At 34.5% G+C, this 22,983-nt stretch overlaps 2 protein-coding genes across 5 annotated transcripts in view; both read right to left on the bottom strand.

Annotated features, from left to right (window-relative positions):
* Nucleotides 1–22,983, bottom strand: part of FGF2 (fibroblast growth factor 2) — a 309,364-nt gene that overhangs the window by 141,839 nt on the left and 144,542 nt on the right. The gene's annotated exons all lie outside the window — the stretch shown is intronic.
* AFG2A (AAA ATPase AFG2A) overlaps nucleotides 1–22,983 on the bottom strand; it is a 368,869-nt gene that overhangs the window by 301,763 nt on the left and 44,123 nt on the right. For all 4 annotated transcript variants that reach the window (XR_009616188.3, XM_060654237.3, XM_060654243.3 and 1 more), the window contains exon 10: nucleotides 20,229–20,383. Coding sequence is in view for 3 of the 4 variants with exons in the window: in XM_060654237.3 (XP_060510220.1) it covers nucleotides 20,229–20,383 (155 nt within the window). In the remaining variant the exon portion in view is untranslated. The remainder of the gene's footprint in view (nucleotides 1–20,228; nucleotides 20,384–22,983) is intronic.

Genomic DNA, 22,983 nt, shown 5'->3' with positions numbered 1-22,983 from the left:
AATGTCCTCTGTGCTGAACTTGTTTTAGGAACTGTAAGAACACAAAGATGAGTCAGAAAATGTCCTCAAAATATTGTACTGTAGAAAGGGAAATAAGTATCTTAAAAGACACAGTCTTTGTCTAAAGATATAAAAGAGCTGAGGGGCGCCTTGGTGGCTCAGTTAAGCATCTGACTCCTGATTTTGGTTCAGGTCATGATGCATTTGCGAGATTGAGCTCCACATTGAACTCTGTACTGACAGAACAGGGACTGCTTGGGATTCTCTCTCCCTTTCTCTGCTCGTCCTCTGCTTGTGCTCGCTCGCTCTCTCTCTGTCTCTCAAAATAAATAAATAAATTAAAAAATAAAAAGACATAAAATAGCTGCCTTCACAGCAAGTAATACAAAAACTACTGAAAAAAATACAAAATAGTTTTATAGTTCTCAAATATATGAGATGGTGAGGACAGACATTTGGAAATTGTGCATATACGTAAGATTTATGTCAAGGTGTTAGAATGTGAAAATAATAGCAGATGGGTGAAAAAGAAAAGCAAAATAAATGGATTTTAAAAAGCACTATTATGGTCAATCACACACAGAAAATTAGCTACAGCTAAGTCTAAAGCAGTTTCCTGCTTTCCCTTACCAACTAGATGCAAGGTGAGCTGGGAACAATGAAGCTGGATACCTTTCCATATCACTGTCATCCATTCAAAAAATGACTAAGTGCCTACTCCATACTCAGTCCTATACCAGGTGCTGGTTTACAAAATCCCTGCTCTCAGGGTTAAACCATGTAAGTAAGAGATTAAAAACAAAATTACTCCAGGGGTGCCTGGATGGCCCAGTCAGTTAAGCACTGGCTCAGGTTACAATCTCAGGGTTTGTGAGTTTGAGCTCCATGCAGGGTTCCACACTGACAGTTTGGGATTGCTCTCTCTGCCATTCCCCCACTCGCACGTGTGCACAAGTGCATTCTCTCTCAAAATAAATAACTTTAAAAAATTAATTAATTAATTTTAAAAATTAAAATAAAATCACTTCAATTACTGCATGGGAAATGAACTTGGGGGGAATAAAAAAATAAAAATAACAATGTAAAAATTATGTTTTCCCAACACCTAAAAGTAACCATTGTTAATGGTACCTTCAAGGTTTTCAAGTGTGTGTGTGTGTGTGTGTGTGTGTGTGTGTGTGTGTCTTCACTGAGATCATAATGTATTCACAATTTTATATTCTACTTTTTTTTTTAAACTTCATACATTTTTTGATGTTATAATCTTCCAGTTACTGTATGACTTTGGGCAACTTACTTGATCTCTCTAAACTTTCTCATCTAGAATACAGGGGATAATAAAACCTATGCTCTCAGTTTTATTGTGAGAATTAAACAGTATATTTATATTAATTGTACTTTGCCTGGCACACTGTAACTATTTAATAAATACTAGGTATTAGTTTATTTAAATGTCTAAAAGATGATTACAATGAACAGTTATATTTTGAAGGACTAGTGACAAAAGATAAAAGCCAATTAGGCAATTACATTTGTAGTTTCATGAGCAATATTTAATTACCATAACTTTTCTATTCTTTTCCTTTGTGTCTGATAATTACATTTCTTAAACTAAAGGTAAACAAGTTTTGCATTTCAATTTAGCACCTAAATGATGAGTCTTTCTATAGCTAAGATACCAATTAAAAAGTGAATACAAATCAGCTTAAACAGTTACTATTGCACAGAAGAATCTTAAAGCACAGAAAGTCATGGGAAAAGTCAGTCTGTCAAAAAAGAATAAATACCAGCATGAAATCATAAAATCCTAAAACTAGAGCAGGAATTCAAAAACTAGCTGGTTCACTATCCCACCTTCAGACAGTATTTCATCTTTCAAGTCCTCTCATCTTTCAACAAATACTATTTTATGCTCTTTAAAAAAATAAAAAAATTCTATAACTCTCTTTTTAATAAGTTACACTATATCATAACTGCCAGAAAATTATTCCTACAATCTAACCTAAATCACTCCTGATAATAGCTGGGTCCTTTCTTTCTTACTCGGTCCTAATGAAAACAGTGAACAGCTGCTCATATATGGCTTTATAACTTTTTAACTTATTTTTATAATAATAAAGTTAGAAGTAAAGGAACAGCTGTCAAACAAGTACAGACAGGACAGTGAGATAAATTTCCCAAGGGTAATGCCCTCCACAAACTATCTTACAATACTTTCTGGACAAACATCCACCCAACAATATGCAAACCAAAACCAAAACCAAAACACCCCTCAACCTGCATACCAACAGAAGCCAAAAGACCTGATGATTGCATGTAAGAAAAACCAAACACAAAAACAAACAAACAAACAAAAAACAACTTACGGACAAGTTCCAAGAGCACAAAGTAAAAATTAATTAACTGAACTGCAGATATTGGGAAAAATACTATGAAAGAGGAATTCAATAACCCCAGAGGGACAGTGTCTTTACACATCTGTGAGGCAAGGTGCTTGTGTTTGTTACATACCAAGTTTTACACTGCCAGGTACAAAATGTTCTTTTGAAAGTGTTATTTTTACAGAAAATATTGTGACAAAGAGTACTTTTCATTTGTTCTTTCCTGCTAACATGTCCCAATAGAGGGACAAGAAGCCAGGAGTAGCAAGTGGGTTGGCACCTGTTCAAAATTCTCTGTGGGGTAAAACAGTAGCTTTTGAACAATTCAAATATGTAAAATACATTTATTTTGTTTAGAAATCATACACATACCAAATTACTAAAAGTAACTAATAATGCAGAAGGAAAGAAGTTAAGAAAACCCAATCTCCAAGATTCAAAAGAACTATCCATACAATTCCAGATGCTTCTTTAATGGAGGCAAAGCAAAATTAGGAAGCAGTAAATATTCAAAACTAATTCTTAGGTGTAAGTGAAAAAAAAGGGAAAGCCATTAGCTTTATATAGTAAAAGAGAAAAAATATTTTCCCCTATGCTTTAAAAACACACTCCATGAAAATTTTTTAAAAAACAAGTCAAAGTTTCAGTTGTACAACAGTGCCATAAACTATCTACAGTCTGTCTGTCTCTCTTTCTCTCTCCCCCAAATCCATTAAAATAAAACCTTCAGGTAAAATACAACAACAAAAAAGACAACTAAATGAGGACTCCGAAAAGTAAAGAAAAGCAGATGAACTGTGAGGCAAGTAAAAATACAGAGAAGTATTCTGTACAGGGTGCTAAGAGGGCCGAGTATTCTAAATATTTTTTCCTTCTCTTTTTCTCTCCTCCACTCCCGTTATTTTCCCCCTCTTCCTGTCACTTTCATGTTGCATAAGCAACCTTAGTTGAAAACATCTAACAATTTCACAAGTAAGAGTACAGGGAACTTTAAAAAGTAGATGAGAAAGAATATAAGAAACTGCATGCCAAAACTTTGCCACTAATTGCAAACTGCCACTAATCTAGGTGATTTTGTTGTTCTTCAGTAAATCACATTAAGGATCTTACTGAAACATACAAAGGCTATGGGAGTCAGATGCTCCTATAACTCCTAATTAAAAAGGAAAAAAAATTAAGATAAAGAAGAAATAAACAATTCAAGTAAAAAAAATCAAAAATATCCTGCAAATTTACAGATATCATGAAAAATATGACCAACTTAAAGTCAAATGTTTTAACCAGATTTCAAACTGTATAAATTTCATAATCAGCTGAATGGCTTCATTAAAATTTGAGTTCAATTTCTAAAATATCACTACCTTACAATCACACTTTAATAAGTTTACTATGAGCTGTCTTCAGAGAACTGGTTATGTATGAACCTTAATAAATATAATAACATATTATATTTACATAAGCCTCAGTTAGACCGCAAAACTTTCTAACTTAATTCAACTTAAAAACAGTTAACCATTTCTTGGGGCACCTGGGTGGCTCAGTCAGTTAAGCCTCCGACTTCAGTTCAGGTCATGATCTCACGGTTTGTGGGTTCAAGCCCCGTGTCAGTCTCTGTGCTGAAAGCTCAGAGCCTGGAGCCTGCTTCAGATTCTGTGCCTCCCTCTCTCTCTCCTCCTCCCCTGCTGGTGCTCGCTCATTCTCTCTCTCTATCTGTCTCTCTCTCAAAAACAAATATTTTTTAAAAATTTAAAAAAAAATAGATAAACATTTCCAAAATGAGCTTTTAAAACACTACCTACTTTTGCCAGATAAGCAAGTCCAGGAAAAATCTCATTAAAAATGGAAAACTTTACATAAGAAAAAAAAAAAAAAAAAAAGAAACAACAAAAAAAACACAGCAGCACCAATAATTGAAAAAAGAAATAAAAACACATGAAAATGATATAAAGTTTCACCTAGAAAATTCTTTGTTTCTCATTAAAATATTTTATATTTTTTCTAATTTACCAAATTCCTTAATTAATTTAACTGCAAACAGAAAAAAATGCTTTGACTATATAAGGAAATTGCTTAGAAAAATCCCTGTCATTCTTACTCTGGCACAGCAGAACTGGAAAATGATAAAGGAAAATGGATAAAGGAAAGAAAAGTATAAGAAATGAAGAAAGAGAAAGGGACTTTTACAGACTGGCCCCTAAGCCCAGGTGCTAAAGAAGCATATGTTCACAAGTTTCCCAAGTGAACTTTAAAAATCAACCATAAAAGAAATATAAAAGGTCCAGAAAAAAATGTTTTAAATAGTAAAAATTTTTAAATAAGTTTTGTTCTAATTGTTCTTCTTTGGGAATTTGTGATACAAGTGAAAAGTCAAACAGAAGGACTCTTTGTTATATACGCATGTATCACCAGGACCTTCTTAACATGGTGTCTTGTATATTATACATGCTCAATGTCTAGTAAAGGAATAAATTAATAGGCAGACACATATTTCTCTTGTTTCATTTTAAACATAAAGTAGCTTGGGGTGCCCGGGTGGCTCAGTCGATTGAGCGTCTGACTTCGTCACAGGTCATGATCTCATGGTTCGTGGGTTCAAGCCCTGTATCGGGTTCTGTGCTAACAACTCAGAGCCTGGAGCCTGCTTTGAATTCTGTGTCTCCCTCTCTCTCTCCCCCTCCCCTGCTCACGCTCTGTCTCTGTCTCTCTTAAAATAAATAAACATTAAAAAAAAATTTCCTTTAATAAAAAACAAATAAAAATAAAATAAAAATAAAGTAGCTTAAGAGAGAGAAATAGGGGGATGGGCTGGTAGGAGGTAAAATGGGGAAAAAAGGAGAGAGTTAATAAACCAGCATGTGTGGTCAGACCTAATGTTGCTAACACATAAAAGTGTACAAAGGCTATACATATGCCTTGCATGACATTTTCTAGCCCAGATATGTCCAAATAGTTGGATTATAATTTCAAACCATTTCCTATGACTTTCTTTGATGGTTGGTTGACAATAAAAATTTTTGTGTATATGGAAAGAAAAACCCTCCCCTTCCAAGACTGGTGAAAGAGATGCTCCAAATCTCTGTGAAATAGAAGCAAAGAGAGGAGTCCCCTTTCTGTCAGAAAGCTGAGCAAACTTACATAAGCAACTTTCCTAAGCAGCTTCAACTCTGTGTCCTAAGATACAGACTAGAAAAGGAAGTTCCCACATGGTGAAGAATAACCAATGCTAGCCAGAGTGCCAAGATATTGGGGAAAGAAAATTACTATTGATATTCTGGCTTGAGGCAACAGGTATGAGAAGAAAGCCCTGACAAAGAGTAAAAGGGACATTAGAAAATAATTCTCACAGCACAGCCTTAATGGTCAATATTTAGCAAAAGAACAAAGGATGTTACCTTATAATCAAAGCTTCTAATGGATGCTGAATGTGCTACATGTAACAACTGACGATATGAATGTTAGTGGGATAGAACCAACTTGGGAACCAGGCCTGAAAGATACCATAAGAGAATTCTGGGGAGGGGTGCCTGGGTGGCTCAGTCGGTTGAACGTCCGACTTCAGCTCAGGTCATGATCTCACGGTTTGCGAGTTCGAGCCCCGCATCTGTGCTCTGTGCTGTCAGCTCGGAGCCTGAAGCCTGCTTCGGATTCTGTGTCTCCTTCTCTCTCTGCCCCTCCCCTGCTTGTGCTCTGTCTCTCAAAAATAAATAAATGTAAAAAAAAAAAAAAAAAAAAAAATTAAGACAATTCTGGGGAATAAGTTTTCCAGAGAAATGAAACATGTATCTTAGGCATACGATGAGTTCTGTGAGACAGGTAAAGCAAGTCACAGGAACCAGTAAGAAGGAAACCTATGTGGTAGACCCTTGAGCAAAAATTATCCTAGGGTAAAATTTGTCTTTTTTTTTTTTTTTTATAACTTCTGACAAGTATGGGGGTTCATGTGTTACAGGTATCAACAAGAGAGTCAGGCTCTTATAGGAAGAGGTTTTAATATCAAATATACATTCACTTACTCATTTATTTATTCACTCATTCACTCTGATATATTCATTCCACTTACAAGCTTGTTATGTTTGGAGTGTCTGCCCAGGCTCTAGGAATATAGGTAGGTACATAGAATGAGGTATGAAGAATAAACAAGATTGACATGGTCTCTACATGGTTGAGCTCACTGTCTGGATGAAGAGGCAGACATTAAACATACATTAATAATTATTTAAAGACTAAACAAACAAAACAAACAAACAAAATATATAGGATGCTACAATACACGTAACAGGCCTGGAAGGTCCTAGATAGTCAAATATAGCTTTCTAGAAGACCTGGTTATTTAAGCAAGAACATGAAAAACAAGTAAGAGAATGAATAAGGCTGTACCATTTGGAGCCTCTAATACTGGCTTTTAGGCCATTTTGGGGAAGGAAGGAAGAGATGTACATAATAATGGCAGAATCATACTGATGGACCAGAGTTTTCCTCTAGATTCTAATCTGATAAAAGAGATCCATTTTAGCTTCCCTAATCTGTGACTTGACCAGTTACTATTCTCCTTCCTGGCCTCCTTTCTTTGCTATCTCTAGGAAAATCTGAAGTTGTGTACATTAGACATCTTGACACTACTGAAAAAGCAAAGCAGTATGATAATTAAACATGGATAAGAAAAGCCACTGAGAACAAATTCTGCATGTTAGCAGCACATCCACCTAAAATGTAGCTAAGTATTCATGAGGGGCTGAGGGATATTTAAATCAGATAATTAAAGGTTCAAAGTTAATAGTTTATCCTTGTTAAGCTGGGATGAGAATGGCATTTCACCACAGTGGTATTCCTCCCCAAAACCCATATCCTAGCCTAACCATAGTAAAAACATCAGTCAAACTCAAATTGAGGGACATTTTTCAAAAGACCTGACAATATACTCAAAACTGTCAAGGCCATCAAAAACAAGCTAAGAATAAACACTGCTACAGCCCAGGGAAGCCCAGGAGACATGATAACCTGGATGGAATCCTGAAATAGACAAAAGCCATTAGGAAAAAAACTAATGAAATCCAAATAAAGCATGGAAGAAGTTATAAGTGTTCAAAAAGGTTCAATTCAGAAGGCCTGGGTTGCTCAAACTCCACCCATTCTAAAGAAACTCCAGCCAATGACAGCCTTCTGGGAGATAATCTCTGGGCCTTTTAAATATCGTCCCTGATAAGAATGTTTTTGTATGTGAGGCCTTAGGCTATGCTGTACCTATTTGACCAGATAAGTTCACCCTGACAATGTGATTTAAGAACATCTTAAATTTTTGGCCTGAAAAAAGCTGGAATTTAAGTAGCTAAGGTCAGATGTGGAGTTGCTATATATACAGTACATGGCTGACCTCCAGTAAAACCCTAGACACCAAAACCCATATGATTCTCCTTGGTCAATAACACTTTACATATATTGTCACATTGTTTCAGGTAGAACTAAGTATGTTCCCATGTGATTCCATTGTGAGAGAACACCTAGAAGCTGGTGCCTAATTTCTCTGAATTCACCCTGTGGGCCTTTTTTTCCCTTTGCTGATATTGATCTGTATTCTTTCACTGTAATAAATCATAAGCATGAGTATAATGGCTTTTGACTCCAGTTAGTCCTTCTAGTAAATCAAGCCAAAGAGTGACCTTGGGACTCCCCAACAAAGACAGACAGATGATTAAATTATAAGCAGCTTAGACTTCTCTAGAACTCATTCTCACATATTCCCCTCCTATCTCCTAGTACTCATCTATAGCTCTGGACAGCAGAAAAAAAAACCTTTTATCTCAGGCCTTTAAATTTATTTTTTTTTAATTTATCTCTGGCTTATAGTGGAATTCTCAGATATCTGCTAATTTTCAGATTAAGTTTAATCAATCTACCATATTTTTCCCACTTCAGCATCATACCCCATTCCATCTTAGAGCACTGGTCTTTCTATTGGGTCAAAACCAGAAGGTTCATTCTTAATACACTTAAAAAAAAAAAAAAAAACCTACATAAAAAACTACAAAGCATTTCTCTGAAAAGTACATGAAATTCTGACAGCAATTTTAACATGGGACATTGGAATACATCCCACCCTGTTGCTTGGATATAAATCTTTATAAATAAGGGACACTTAAAAAATGCCAAAAAGACACTTTTGTTTCTGGCCAATGAGTAAAAGGGTTAAGATTTACGTTTCTGTCTGAAAAAGAAAAAACTAAAGAAAGTGACAAAATATATGAAGCATCAACTCTCAGAACACTGGCCATCAGGCAACAAAGGACAATGCACCTTGAGAGAAAGGAAACCAACTATCTGATTACACACAACCAGTTGCCTGGAAAAGGTCACAGGTCACAGCAATGAAGGGAAAACACAGGCAGAACCTGCTGTCTCCAGAGATGAAAAGATAAATTAGAAGTTTGGGAAAGCCAAAGAGGCTAGGTATCACAGAGCAGAGGATTACAGACAAAAGAAGTCCACAGGGAGAGAACACCTGAAATCTGATGAGGGTCTCCTTTATATGTACTGTTATCTGTGTATATGTGAGAAAAACAAAATAAGGCTGGAGGAGGGATGGTGGTGGAAAGAGGTCAGAGACCCAAATGAATTAGAGGGAATAGTGCCTGCCCTCAACAGGGATGTTGTGATTCACAGGGCTTTAGGTAGAGTATTGATAAATGATCCTACCTCAGTAGTGGGGAAAAATTATCCCTAGACACAATACTGCCCTGGTCTCACCTAAGGAAATTTAAAGGCAAGAACCCCCACCTCAATAATCAAACTATTTCCAAGTAATTTAACCACACCCAGAACAAACTTTAGGAGTATTTTTATAAATATAAAAATAATCCAGCTGCCAACAAAGTAAAATTTAAAATTTCTGGAATCTAATCAAAAAGTACAAGCATGCAAAGAAAATACAGCCCATAAGAAGAAGAAAGATCAATAAGTTGAAGCTGATTGAGAAATTATAGATGATAGCATTAATAAAGACATTAAAATAGTTGTTCTAAATGTATTCCATATGTTCAAAGAAAGGAAACACTAAAAACACTAAGTAGAGAAGAAGAAAATATAAAAAGGATAAAAATCAAATTTCTAGAGAAGAAAGCTAATTTAATGTCTATAATTTTAAAAATGCAATGGATAGCGCTTATAGCAGATTAGAAATTTCAGGGGGGTAAAATAAATTAGTAGAATGGTAAGCAAAACAACAGAAAGTAACTAAAATAAAGCAAAGAGAAAAAGAAAAGAAAAAAATGGACTTAGCATTACTGAGCTTTGGGACAATCTCAAGCAGACAAATGTACATGTATATTTTGAGTCCCCAGTGAGATAGTCAGGCAAGAAACAAACTAAATATTTAAAGAAATAATGGCCAATTTTTTTTTCAAATTTGATTAAAACTATAAACCCATACATACAAGACCATCAATGAACCAGCACATGAAACATGAAGAAAGCTACAAAGGCACATCATAATTAAATTGCTTAAAACCAATGCTAAAGAGAAAATATTAAAAGCAACCAGAGAATAAAATATATATTACATATGGAAAACAAAGAAAATGGAGACAGCAAATTTCTTTTCAAAAATATTGCAAGAAAGAAGAGTGGAGGAAAAACAGTAAAGAATTTGGGGGGAGGGAGGATACTATCAACCCAAATTCTTTATCCAGTGAAAACGTGAAAATTTCTTTGTAAAACAAACCAAAAAAACCCTTTTTTCAGACATAAGAAAACTGGAATAATTCATGAACAACACACCTGCATTACAGGAAATGTTAAATAAGCCTTTTAGGAAGAAGGAAAATGATACCAGATGGAAATTGAATCTATACAAAAGACAAAAGAAGATGAAATGATAACTACATTGAATAAATATAAAGTTTTTCTTTTAAATCTCTTCAAAAGAAAATACCATTTAGAGCAAAATGATGACAATATACTGTGGGGTTTACAAAATATGTGAAAGTAAAATGTATGACAACGGCACAAAGGCCAGAAGGGGAGCGATGGAAGTAAACTGTTTTAAGGTTCTTATTATACTATACATATGATATATTATCACTTAAAGGTAGACTGTGATAAGTTAAAGATGTCTCAAGGGAAATTTAAAAATATTATGAACTAAATGGAAATAAAATACAACATATCAAATATGTGGGATGCATTTAAAGCAACTGAAAGCTTATATTAGAAAAGAAAACCTAAAATTATTAACCACAATTCCCATCTTAAGAAAAAAAGAAGAGCAAATTAAGCCTCATGCTAACAAAAGGAAGGAAATAAAGATGAGAGTAGAAATAAGTGAAATCAAAACCAGAAAAACAATAAAACACAACACTGACAATTTGAAAAGATCAGTAAAATTGATAGACCTTCAGTCAGACTAACCATGGGGGGGGGGGGGGGAGACACAAATTACCAATATGAGATATAAAAGACAGGACATCACTACTCATTTGGTAGACAGTAAAATGATAACAAGAGAAAACTATGAATGACTAACTCCATCAATCCAACAAAGCGAAATGGACCAGTTCCTTAAAAGATACAAACTACCAAAACTTACTCAAGAAAAAAACAAAAAACTTGAATAGTCTGTATTTATTGAAAAATTAAATTGTACTAAGTCTTCCAAATAATTAAAATTCTAGACCCAGATGGTTTCAGTGCAATACATTTAAGGAATTAATACTAATTTTACACAATTTCTTCCAACACATAAATGATGAGAGACCACGTTCCAATTCATTCCATAATACCAGCATTTCCCTAATACCAAAACCAGACAAAAAACTTCATTAAAAAAAAAACTACAGACAAATCTCTCTCATGAACATATATAAAAAGGGTGCTATGTCACAATTCCACTTGAGTGGAATTCATCCAGAAATACAAGATGGATTCAACACTGAAAATCAATGTAATTCACTGTATTGACAAACAAAAAAACAAATTATGATAATTTCTACGATGCCGAAAATGCATCCAACAGAACTCAACAACCATTTTGGATTAAAAAAAAAAAAAATTCTCTCTTCAAACTAGGAATAGGAGTAGAAAGGAACTTCACCTAATAAAGAACTTCCAAAAAAAAAAAAAAAAAAAAAAAAACTACCATCATACTTGATGGTGAGGGAGGGAATAAAGAGTTGTTTAATATAGGTATGGAGTTTCAGTTTGGGAAAAAGAAAAATTTCTGGAGATCTGGACGTGGATGGTGGTAATAACTGCACAGCAATGTAAGCATACTTAATGAGGCCAAATTATACATTTAAAAATAGTTAAAATGGCAAATTTTATGCTATGTATATTTTGCCACAGGTTAAAAAAAAAAAACAAAACACTTTTCTCATATATGGTCCTCCTGACTGCAAGCTATAATTGTAGTTTCTATAATGCTACCATCACACACAAAAGAACAGGGTTAACCCTACCTGGGGGGGGAGGGGGGGGAGTTAGTCAAAGACCTAAATGTAAGAACTAAAACTATAAACTCTTAAAATATAAGGTAAATCTTCACAACCTTGGATTTGGCAATGGTTTCTCAAATGTGGTACCAGAAGTACACACAAGAAAAGAAAAAACAGATGCACTGGACTTCATCAAAATTAAAAACTTGTGCTTCCAAGGTCACTATTAAGAAAATGAAAGAGGCAGCCCACTGAATAAGATAAACTATTACAAATCATACATATCTGATATCAGATATCATATATCTAATAAAGGACTTGTATCCAGAATACATAAGAATTCTTACTACTCAATAATAAAAAGACAAATAAATAACCCAATTAAAAAGGGGCAAAGGATCTGAATAGACATTTCTCCAAAGAAGATACACACAACGGCCAATAAGCAAATGAAAAGATGCTCGTATCATTAGTCACTAAAGAAATGCAAATAAAAAATCACAATGAGATATCATTTCACACCCACTAGGATAGCTATAACCAAAAAGATAGTAAGTTTTAATGAGGTTATGTAGAAACAGGAACTCTCCATACACTGCCGGTGGGGATGTAAAATGGTAGTCACTTTGGAAAACTTAGTTCCTCAAAAGGTTAAACACAGAATTACCAACGACCTGGCAATTCTACTACTAGATATAGACCCAAAAGAATTAAAACAGATGCTCAAGCAAAAACTTATATATAAATGTTCAAATTCAACTTTATTTATGACAGTCAAAAGATAGAAGCAATCCCAATGTCTATCAACTAATGAAAAGATAAATCATAACGTGCAGTATCCATACAATACAATATTACTTAGCAATAAAAAGGAATGAAGTACTGATACATGATGCATGGATAAACCTTGAAAATTTTATGCTTAGTGAAAGAAGCCAGTCACAAAGAATCAAGTATCTTATAATTCCATTTATATGAAATGTCTAGATTAGGCAAATCTATAGGGATATAAAATAGATAAATGTTTGCCTCAGGCTGGTGAGGATGGGCAGGCTGGGAGATGATGGGTAAAGGGTACAGGGTTTCTTTTGGGGGGTGATAAAAGGATGTTCTAAAGTTGACTACAGTAATGGCTGTACAACTCTTTAAATATACTTGACCACCAAAATATGCCCTTTAAATGACTGAATTGACATGTGAATTGTACCTCAATAAAGCTGTTACCAACATATGAATATATACTTATATAGAAGGGCAAAAGAACTATTTCTGAGAAATAAGAACATTTGTGAACCAAAATTCTTCACAAAATATTCAGTCATTTAACAAACTCTTATTTGGTTGTTACCATTTGCCGAGCAGTGGAGATACAAAGATGAACAAGACAAAAGGTCCACAGGGATATATGCATATTTTGTGTATTAGGTGTATTATATCCACAAGCCATATATGTGTATTTTGTGGGGGTGTGTGTTAGGGATCACACTGCAAGATCTTTGGTAACTGAGAGGTCAGAAGACAATTTTCCAGGCAGAGAAGACCACACATGCAAAAACAGGAGTGGTTCAACAAGAGGAGAGCATAATGTTAGAAAAAAGTTAAGGAGGCACGAGCCAGGTTACAAATACCAAACTAAAGAGCTTAGACTTCATTCTAAAGATGATCAACTGGTAGTCATGCTGATGGCTTTTAAGCCAGATCAGTAATTTCTTTTGGATAAATTACTCAATGAAGAGATGGGAAGGACTAAAGGGCATGATCAGATGGTATATAATTACTCCATATCTGTACAAGGTGAAATAAAGAAGTATAGTACCACAGAAGAACCACACTAACTACCAATGAGTTCCTTTACACTAAATGAAAATCTGTGTTTTTAGCAAACACTCATCAAGTATTTCTTATTGACCAACTATAACATATAAGTATAGCATATATCTCTATGGTAACCTCAACATTATTTATAAATTCAAAAGAAGACATGCATCAGAAAACAGCAAATTAAGAGCTTTCCTTCTATAATCTGACAGGAAAAGTCTTTCATTTCACCAAAGTTAACCAGAATCAGAGCTGAGAGCAGAAACTGTTGATCTTTCCACTAACTTTTCTATCTCTCTCATGTCTCCTACAGACTATAAGCCTGAGGAAAGTAAGGTATAAAAAGAAAAGTGGAATGAAAGAGTTAAACTTCTAAAATATTTAATACACTTAAAACTACAATCTTGATTTTGGCACAGAGTATTTCCTGGTTAAAAGTAATCTACTTTCCCAAATGTGCTTTCCTGTTCAATTGTTATTACTTAAAACTATAAAAATGCACAAGAGAAGTTGGCAGGGAAGACTGGGATCTTGGGAGTGATAGAAGACACTCTTCTGTCTAGACAACAAGAGGCAAAATCAAAAGAAACCGAATTCAAAAGACTTGCCAAGAACCAATATGGAATTAATAGAATTTCCACAGGTTGTATATCTATTCCAAAAAAAGCAATCTGTTATTTAGTAAAGCATCCCAGAAACCCTCAATCCTTTGAATCTGTTAAAAATAAAGAACATATAGAATACAGTACTGTTTTTAAAGAACAGAAACTCAAATTCTTTCTAATTATCCTGAGGGTACATGAAGAATGAAATGTAATTATGGTCAATTAAACTATTTAACTCTCTGCACAGGAAAAGTAATGCTAATGAGCTCATCTTGTGAAATTCAACTGCCTTGTCACATTCTGATGTTCTATTCTCATCTGAAAAGATGCCAAATGAAAATACACCAGTCAATTTTGAATATGTAATTAGTGAAACAGTCTTTTGATTATTCATATAATTAAGTTTGCTACTATTTAAAATGGGAGTAAATGAGGTATGTTTATTTAACTAATGACATTTGGTATACACTCAATTTGACTGCTGACTACTTATAAATTTAATCTGGATCCAAGCTTACAAAGAGTTTTGAGGCTATACACTTAGTCTTAAGGCTCTAGTTACAATTCGCTTTTAAAAAGTGGGTTCAAATGAAAGTAGAGGTCTCTCTTTTTATTGGCTTTTAACTTATTCTGAACCAAATGTCCAAATTCTGAAAACTGCAATCCAAAAGCAGTACCAAAAGCATAAAGATGGATTATTTCCAAATAATGAAACAACCTAAAACTACCTAAAATGAAATAGGGAAACCCTGGGGGTGGGGATGATTTAAGATATATAAATGAATTAAACTTGATGGTAATCAATTTGTATATATTTGGTTAAGAATGCCATTTACCAGTGATCCAGTGATAATTGCTATGGTATATATAAAATAGCTTATTTATTGTAAATACAATACGTAAATACAACTACTGAAAGCATTGTATTTTTTTTTTTTTTTTTTTTTTTTTTGCTTATCTTAATAAAATAAGAATTTCTAATACAGCAAGAAAGCAACATGTTTTGGTAGAAAATATAAAGGACTATTCTGTATCCTTCCAGAACAGACAACTTAGCACTATTACAGGCATATTTACTCCAAAATTGTTAAATTCACTGAATAAACAGTAAGGGTTAAAATTCACTAAAGAAACCACTTGTTTTATAAAATGCAAAGAATCTGAAGAATGTTACATGAAGGTAAACAAAAATATTAAGCTTTAGTACAGAAGAAGGATGCAACACTCTTTAAATATATGTGAAATTGACCATCTGTTTTGTTTTGTTTTTCCAAGAGAATTATAGTTGTTCACTTATCCATTCAGCAAATATTGATTGGACATCTATTATGTGGTAGGACAAATATAAAGGATAAAAATAAGAACTGCTCTCACAGAATTTAAAATCCCTTAAAAAGCCATCCAGTTTAGACCAATTATCTAAAAATTTAAAATTTTTATAGAAAGAAGAAGGTATATAATTGATAGTTTTCATTTTCTTATTTTAAGTCCCTACCCAAAGATTATCCAGTATTATTCCTCAAAATAAAAAATAAATTCTAGTGGCAGGCAAATAAAAAAGGACTAAAGTAAAAATAAAATAAGACTTTATTTAAGCTCTTTATAATTTAAAATTTTTATCACATAATTATAAATTAAAACAATCTTTCTGAGGGGAAAAAAAAACAGAGCTTAATGACATTTGCCTTAAACTTTAAAACCACATATTTCCGTCTGATAATTCTGCTTCTGGGAAACATAAATGCAAAGGTTTGGACATAAATGTGTATATAACCATATTAGAAAAAAACAGGAAAAATAAACAGATTTTCTTTAGAATGGAAGAAGGATAAAACAATTACAGTTTACCACATAACAATCTATTAAACAGTCATTTAAAAGACGTTTGCTGAAAAATTTTAAAGTAAAATGTTTACCATATAATTTTAAGTGAAAAAAGAAAAATATAAAACTATATATTCTAAGATTAGTTTTTTTTTTTTATTTTTTTTTAACATTTATTCATTTTTGAGACAGAGAGAGACAGAGCATGAACAGGGGAGGAGCAGAGAGAGAGGGAGACACAGAATCTGAAACAGGCTCCAGGTTCTGAGCTGTCAGCACAGAGCCCGACGCGGGGCTCGAACTCACGGACCGTGAGATCATGACCTGAGCCGAAGTCAGACGCTTAACCGACCAAGCCACCCAGGCGCCCCTCTAAGATTAGTTATATTAAAATATCTATATGCATAGAAAAACAATCTTTAAAAAAATGTTAAACTATTAGAATTATAACAAAATATTAACAGTTGTTATTTCTGGGTGAAAAACCAAAATTTCAAAATGCACACTGACATAGTCAAAGATTCTAAAGATTCCTGTGGTAAAGAAATACATTTGATTTTAATTACCAATTAATTGTAAAATACATTTGACTTTTAATACACCAGTTGGTATAATCACCAATTCAGAAAGTCCACAAAAAGGAAACATTACATTTCAGTAAGTAGCTAACACTTGTGGTCTCCTGATTAATAATGCATTACATTGTAATTGGCAATATTCCCACCTTAGGACATTTCTTTTCAGCTTAAATATAACTAGGCAAGTGTGATTTAGAAGTCTTAATGTCACACGCTGAAATCTTTTCTCAAAAGATGCTGAATGCTCAATTTACTATTTAAAAAATGTTCACAATTAACTACCTGCTTGAAACAGGTTTTCTATAGCAAAGTAAGTAGTAAACCTTCTGCAGATATAATTTGGAGATATTTTTGTATATGCAATAGTCTGAAAGCAGAAGAGAAAAATTTTAGCAATCCAATTAAAGAAATGTTGACTTCTCAGGAAAATTTTTACAATCTGAAGTGAGCATAAAAAGCAATGTAAAAAAGTACTTTGACCAGGGCTAATCACCCTGGAGCTCATGAGTAACATCACAGTACACCATGGCCTTAGGCCAAGTAATAAAGTGCCAAATGGAAAATGGCACAAGTCCATGGATTGTAAATACTGTATCAGAAGAAAATAAAGGGGAAAAAAAACCTCTCATTAGAGCAATTAAAAATGCAGTTGTAGTATCAGTTCCTCTGATGAATAAATCAGTTCAGCAATTCCAAAAGTGGACAGCCACTGTTCAAACACATTCTCTATTGGCAGTAATTTTAAATTTAAAAAACTCACTGTATGTTTCTCTAGTTCCTAAACTTTTTTAAACACTGAAGTGTTTTTGGATGGAGTAGCTGGTTTATAACCCTATCACCCGAAATTTTCACATGTGGCATTTGATGAATATGCATTTACTTGACCCATTACATTATGTAACTGTAGCCAATAAAACACAGATAAATACAAGTAAAGATATTCATACCAATGTGCCCAAACTTTAGACCATAAATTCCAAAGAAATGAAAAGCTTCTACTAATCCAACATCAATCATTAATTATTCCATAATTCCATTTGTTAAATTATTCATACTAAATTAGCATGTGCTACTACAGAACTATAGTAGAACCCAAAGTTAAGCTGTAAGTTCATTAGTGAATTCGAAAATGTTTTCGAAAAAACATTTAAAATCACATTAAGTTGCCTAAACTAGAAGCTAGTCCTTAGAGATATTCCTAACTGAGGGCACTGTTTTCCACCTTAATTGACAAAACAATTGTGTTCTATAAGAAGTAAACAAGCATCTTCATCGCTTAAGCTTTTGCTAACTACCATAAAGTTTAGTGGCTCAAAAAAAACAGACATTTGATATTTCTGACAATTCTAAGAGTTAACTGGGTGGTTTTTCTGGTTTAGGTAAACTTCAGTAGGGGTGGGATAGTCTAGCATTGTGTCTGTCAAATGTCTGACAATTGGCAGGATGGCTGAAAGGAGGGAATCTCAGCTAAGAGGGCTCACTTATGCTCCGCATGGTATCTCACCTTCCAGGAAACAAGTACAGATATCACAGCATAACTAATGCAGGGATTCCAAGAGTCGCAAGAAAAGGCAAGCCCTAGGTGCTTTCAAGTCTGCTTGCATCATGATTGCTAATATCCTATAAGCCAAAGCAAGTTACATGGCCAAGTACAAATTCAAAGGGTGGAAAACCTGACTCCATCTCTTTTATGGTAGGAGCTACAAAGTTGCAGTGCAAAAAGGGCAAACAGAATGGTGGGAAAAATCTGTAGTCAGTTTATGCAATCTACCACATTGCAAAATGCAGAAAGTATCTGCTCCACATGGTCCATGGCCAAATAAGTTTCCATAATAGCTCTCTTTCACACTTCTTCATATTTAAAAACCCTGAAAAGTCCTACAGCAAAGAAATACAACTGATTTCATTTAAACCAGTACTTCCCAAACATATTTGGCCACAAAATACATTTTCCAAGGAACAGTCCCCTTTAAAAGTGAAAACCAAAAGAACAAAACAACAACAAAGAAAGTGAAAACAAACCCATTGATCTCTCCCCACTATATGGTTCCACACAGTCTATTCCATTGACTTAGTATCTTTATAGTCTCTCTCAGTTTTTTTGTTTGTTTTAGCTTACAGCAATTATAAACCATTAGTTAATGACCAAGAGAACTGTTAATATACACACAATGGGGAAAAGCGTACAAAACTATGTCTGACTCTCTAATACAGCTCTAAGTTTTAAATAATTGTAACGTGTGAGCTTTTACAAGGGAGTATCTCAGAAGCAATAAGACAAACTCAAAAAGAAAAACTAAAGAGGTGATATTATAGAAGCAAAGGGAAAGAGTAGTCACAAAGTTCCATTCTTCCATCAGTGCTCTCCTAAAGTGTCAGAGAGCAATCTATAAACTTTCCTCAAGCTATACCAAGATATAAACACTCCTTATGATCAAGCCCACTTTAACAGCCCATCCCTTACCCCAATACAATGCAGGACACACCATCAATGCTTTGTTTCAATGCCATTTTCTGCAAATATTAATATATTCAAAGAAACATTTCTTTCCTGAATGTTAGGCCTACTTGGGTGATAAGAGAACGTAACAGATGATCCCCGCCCCCCCTCTTAAAAGGTAGCTTCTGATGTCCTTATGGTGATTTGATTGTGAACTGTGCAAAGCATGTCAATAATTGAGAAAATGTAAAAGAACCTGAGGAAACACCAGGCATCATAACTTGAAGATTTTTTATATTCTAAAATTAGCCTAGCTGACATTTCCTTATAAGACTAAATATGCAATTAGCATACAACCCAGCAGTTGCACTCGTGGGCATTGATTTTAGAGAAATAAAAACTTACATTTACACAATACCTGCAGACGAATGTTCATAGCAACTTTATTCATAATTGCCCTAAACTGGAAACAGCTCAGATGTCCTTCAACAGGTGAATGACTAAGCAAATTATGGTACAGCCACACCATGGAATACGACTCAGCAACAGAAAGAAGAAACTATTGTTGCACATAACAACTTGGATGAATCTCCTTGGAATTATGCTAAATGGGAAAAAACTGATAACAAATGGCTGTATAGTGTATAGTTAGATTTATATAACATTTCTAAAATGACAGAATTTTACAAACAGGTACAGAACAAGGTTAGTATGGTTATGAAAGAGCAAAGCAAGAGATCACTGTGGTGATGGAACTATTCAGTATCTCAATTCCAGTGACAGATACACAAAACTTTGCAAGTAATAAAACTGCACAGAACTAAACACACACACACACACACACACACACAAATAAGTACAAGTAACACTAGAAATCTGAATAAGATCAGTGATTATATCAGCATGAAAATCCTGCTTGTGATAGTGTACTAATTGTTTGCAAGATGTTACCACGCAGGGGGAAAGTGAGTGAAGAATACACAAGATCTCCCTACAGTATTTCTTACAACTGCACTGAATCTCCAATTACATCCATAAAAATTTCAATTAAAAAAAAATTTTTTTTAAGTTTAGCCTGGGTATATTGTCTCTATGCAGTCTCTGTTCCTTTCAGAGTTAAATCAAACAGTGTGGCTAGCATGGGAGTACAAATGACTTACATTTGGTACATCGATTGCTACTTCCCTCATAGCACTGGGCCTGACGTCATTCATCCCTTGTAAGAAATCATTCAGAGTAATCTTCACCAGCCCAGCCATCTTGCTATCAGAGAGATTAGGCTGTTTCTTCAAGACTCTCCGTAAGGCATAGAGACCTGCAAAGAGAAAAGTAATACAAGATTTATCTTCTACCCCATAAATACAGACTGAACCATTACCAGTAAAAATAATAATAAACCCAAACTTCACACTTCTAGCATTTCAAATCGTTTGTTTGTGTGTGTATATGAAGGTAGAAGGATAAGGAAGAGGACTGAAAAATGTGGGCGATGAAGGCAAAAATCCAAATGCTTAGTTTGGGCAGTAAAAATATGACAAACTGGTATGAAATATGAAAAGACAGATATTTTATAAACATGAAATAAAATTTACAAAACAACATCTACAAAAAAAGACCATAAAGATTTATCAGAATAGCCTGGGGAATAACACACCTCTTGCCTCTGCCCTTTTTATTAATACATTCAATCCAGAGTTATAGGTTTTGTAAGGTATTGGCAGAACATCTTAAAGGAAATATTCAGTTGGCAGTCGGAAATGTGGTTTTGGAACTCAAGAAAGAATGAGACTTTAGAGCTGTGTGCGTAGACACAAGATCTGGAATTATATAGGAGAGACCTACAAAGACAGGCTAGAAAGGAACAAGGGATGGAAAAATGAGGGCTGAAGGCTCAATCTTAAGGAAGCCCATCATTTGAAAAGCATAAGAAATAACTGGACTCACAAAAGTATAGCCAACTAATCTTTGACAAAGCAGGAAAGAATATCCAATGGAAAAAAGACAGTCTCTTTGACAAATGGTGCTGGGAGAACTGGACAGCAACATGCAGAAGGATGAAACTAGACCACTTTCTTACACCATTCACAAAAATAAGCTCAAAATGGATAAAGGACCTGAATGTGAGACAGGAAACCATCAAAACCCTAGAGGAGAAAGCAGGAAAAAACCTCTGTGACCTCAGACGCAGCAATTTCTTACTTGACACATCTCCAACAGCAAGGGAATTAAAAGCAAAAGTGAACTACTAGGACCTCATGAAGATAAAAAGCTTCTGCACTGCAAAGGAAACAATCAACAAAACTAAAAGGCAACCAACGGAATGGGAAAAAATATTTGCAAATGACATATCGGACAAAGGGCTAGAATCCAAAATCTATAAAGAGCTCACCAAACTCCACACCCAAATAACAAATAATCCAGTGAAGAAATGGGCAGAAAACATGAATAGACACTTCTCTAAAGAAGACATCTGGGGGCGCCTGGGTGGCTCAGTCGGTTGGGCAGCCGACTTCAGCTCAGGTCATGATCTTGCGGTCCGTGAGTTCTAGCCCCGCGTCGGGCTCTGTGCTGACAGCTCAGAGCCTGGAGCCTGCTTCATATTCTGTGTCTCCCTCTCTCTGACCGTCCCCTGTTCATGCTCTGTCTCTCCCTGTCTCAAAAATAACTAAACGTTAAAAAAAAATTAAAAAAAATAATAATAAAAATTAAGAAAATAAAAAAAAAAGAAGACATCTGGATGGCCAACAGGCACATGAAAAGATGCTCAACATCGCTCCTCATCAGGGAAATACAAATCAAAACCACACTCAGATATCACCTCACTCCAGTCAGAGTGGCCAAAATGAACAAATCAGGAGACTATAGATGCTGGAGAGGATGCAGAGAAACGGGAACCCTCTTGCACTGTTGGTGGGAATGCAAATTGGTGCAGCCACTCTGGAAAACAGTGTGGAGCCTCCTCAAAAAATTAAAAATAGATCTACCCTATGACCCAGCAATAGCACTGCTAGGAATTTACCCAAGGGATACAGGAGTGCTGATGCATAGGGGCACTTGTACCCCAATGTTTATAGCAGCACTCTCAACAATAGCCAAATTATGGAAAGAGCCTAAATGTCCATCAACTGATGAATAAAGAAATTGTGGTTTATGTACACAATGGAATACTACGTGGCAATGAGAAAGAATGAAATATGGCCTTTTGTAGCAACGTGGATGGAACTGGAGAGTATAAGTCATACAGAGAAAGACAGATACCATGTTTTCACTCTTATGTGGATCCTGAGAAACTTAACAGAAGACCATGGGGGAGGGGAAGGAAAAATGAATTGTTCAGGCTTTGATTTATCATTTACTTTAGTCTCTAGACAGAAATACTGAAGTCTACCTACTAATTCTCCAATAAATTTAAAATTAAAAGATGAAAGTGAGCCACTACTGAGTGCATATCAATCAAGAGTTGAAATAAAGGTTTGAGGTAAAGTCATTCAAGTTAGTAAAGACAGTACATTAAATCCAAGCACTTACTTTTGCTTCCTCCTAAATAAAACCCCACTACAATGAGTGTAAAGAGATTTTTATGAAGAAACATAAACCTGGAAGGGCAAATAGGAGAGGAAACAATATAACAGCAACCAAAATTTCAGAAGCTGGATAGCAAATGAATAAGCAGTACTGAATATAACTGACCCAAGAAAGCTGACACACAAGCATACAATGAAAAAAAATCTGAGAGCAACCAGATTTATGCCACAGATGCCCTTCCTATTGACCCCACCCAAATTTAATCAAAAAAGCTCAAAACTTAGGACAGCACAAATCACTTCTAAAAAAAAAAGAAAAAGAAAAAGAAAAATCAGGGTTAGAAACAGAAAAATGGAAGATTAGAAGAGAAGTCTATTAGGAAGTAGTTAG

Source organism: Panthera onca, chromosome B1 (assembly GCF_046562875.1).
Source record: "Panthera onca isolate mPanOnc1 chromosome B1, mPanOnc1 haplotype 2, whole genome shotgun sequence".
NCBI classification, from domain to species: Eukaryota; Metazoa; Chordata; class Mammalia; order Carnivora; family Felidae; genus Panthera; species Panthera onca.
This window is presented reverse-complemented; position numbering and strand designations above follow the sequence as displayed.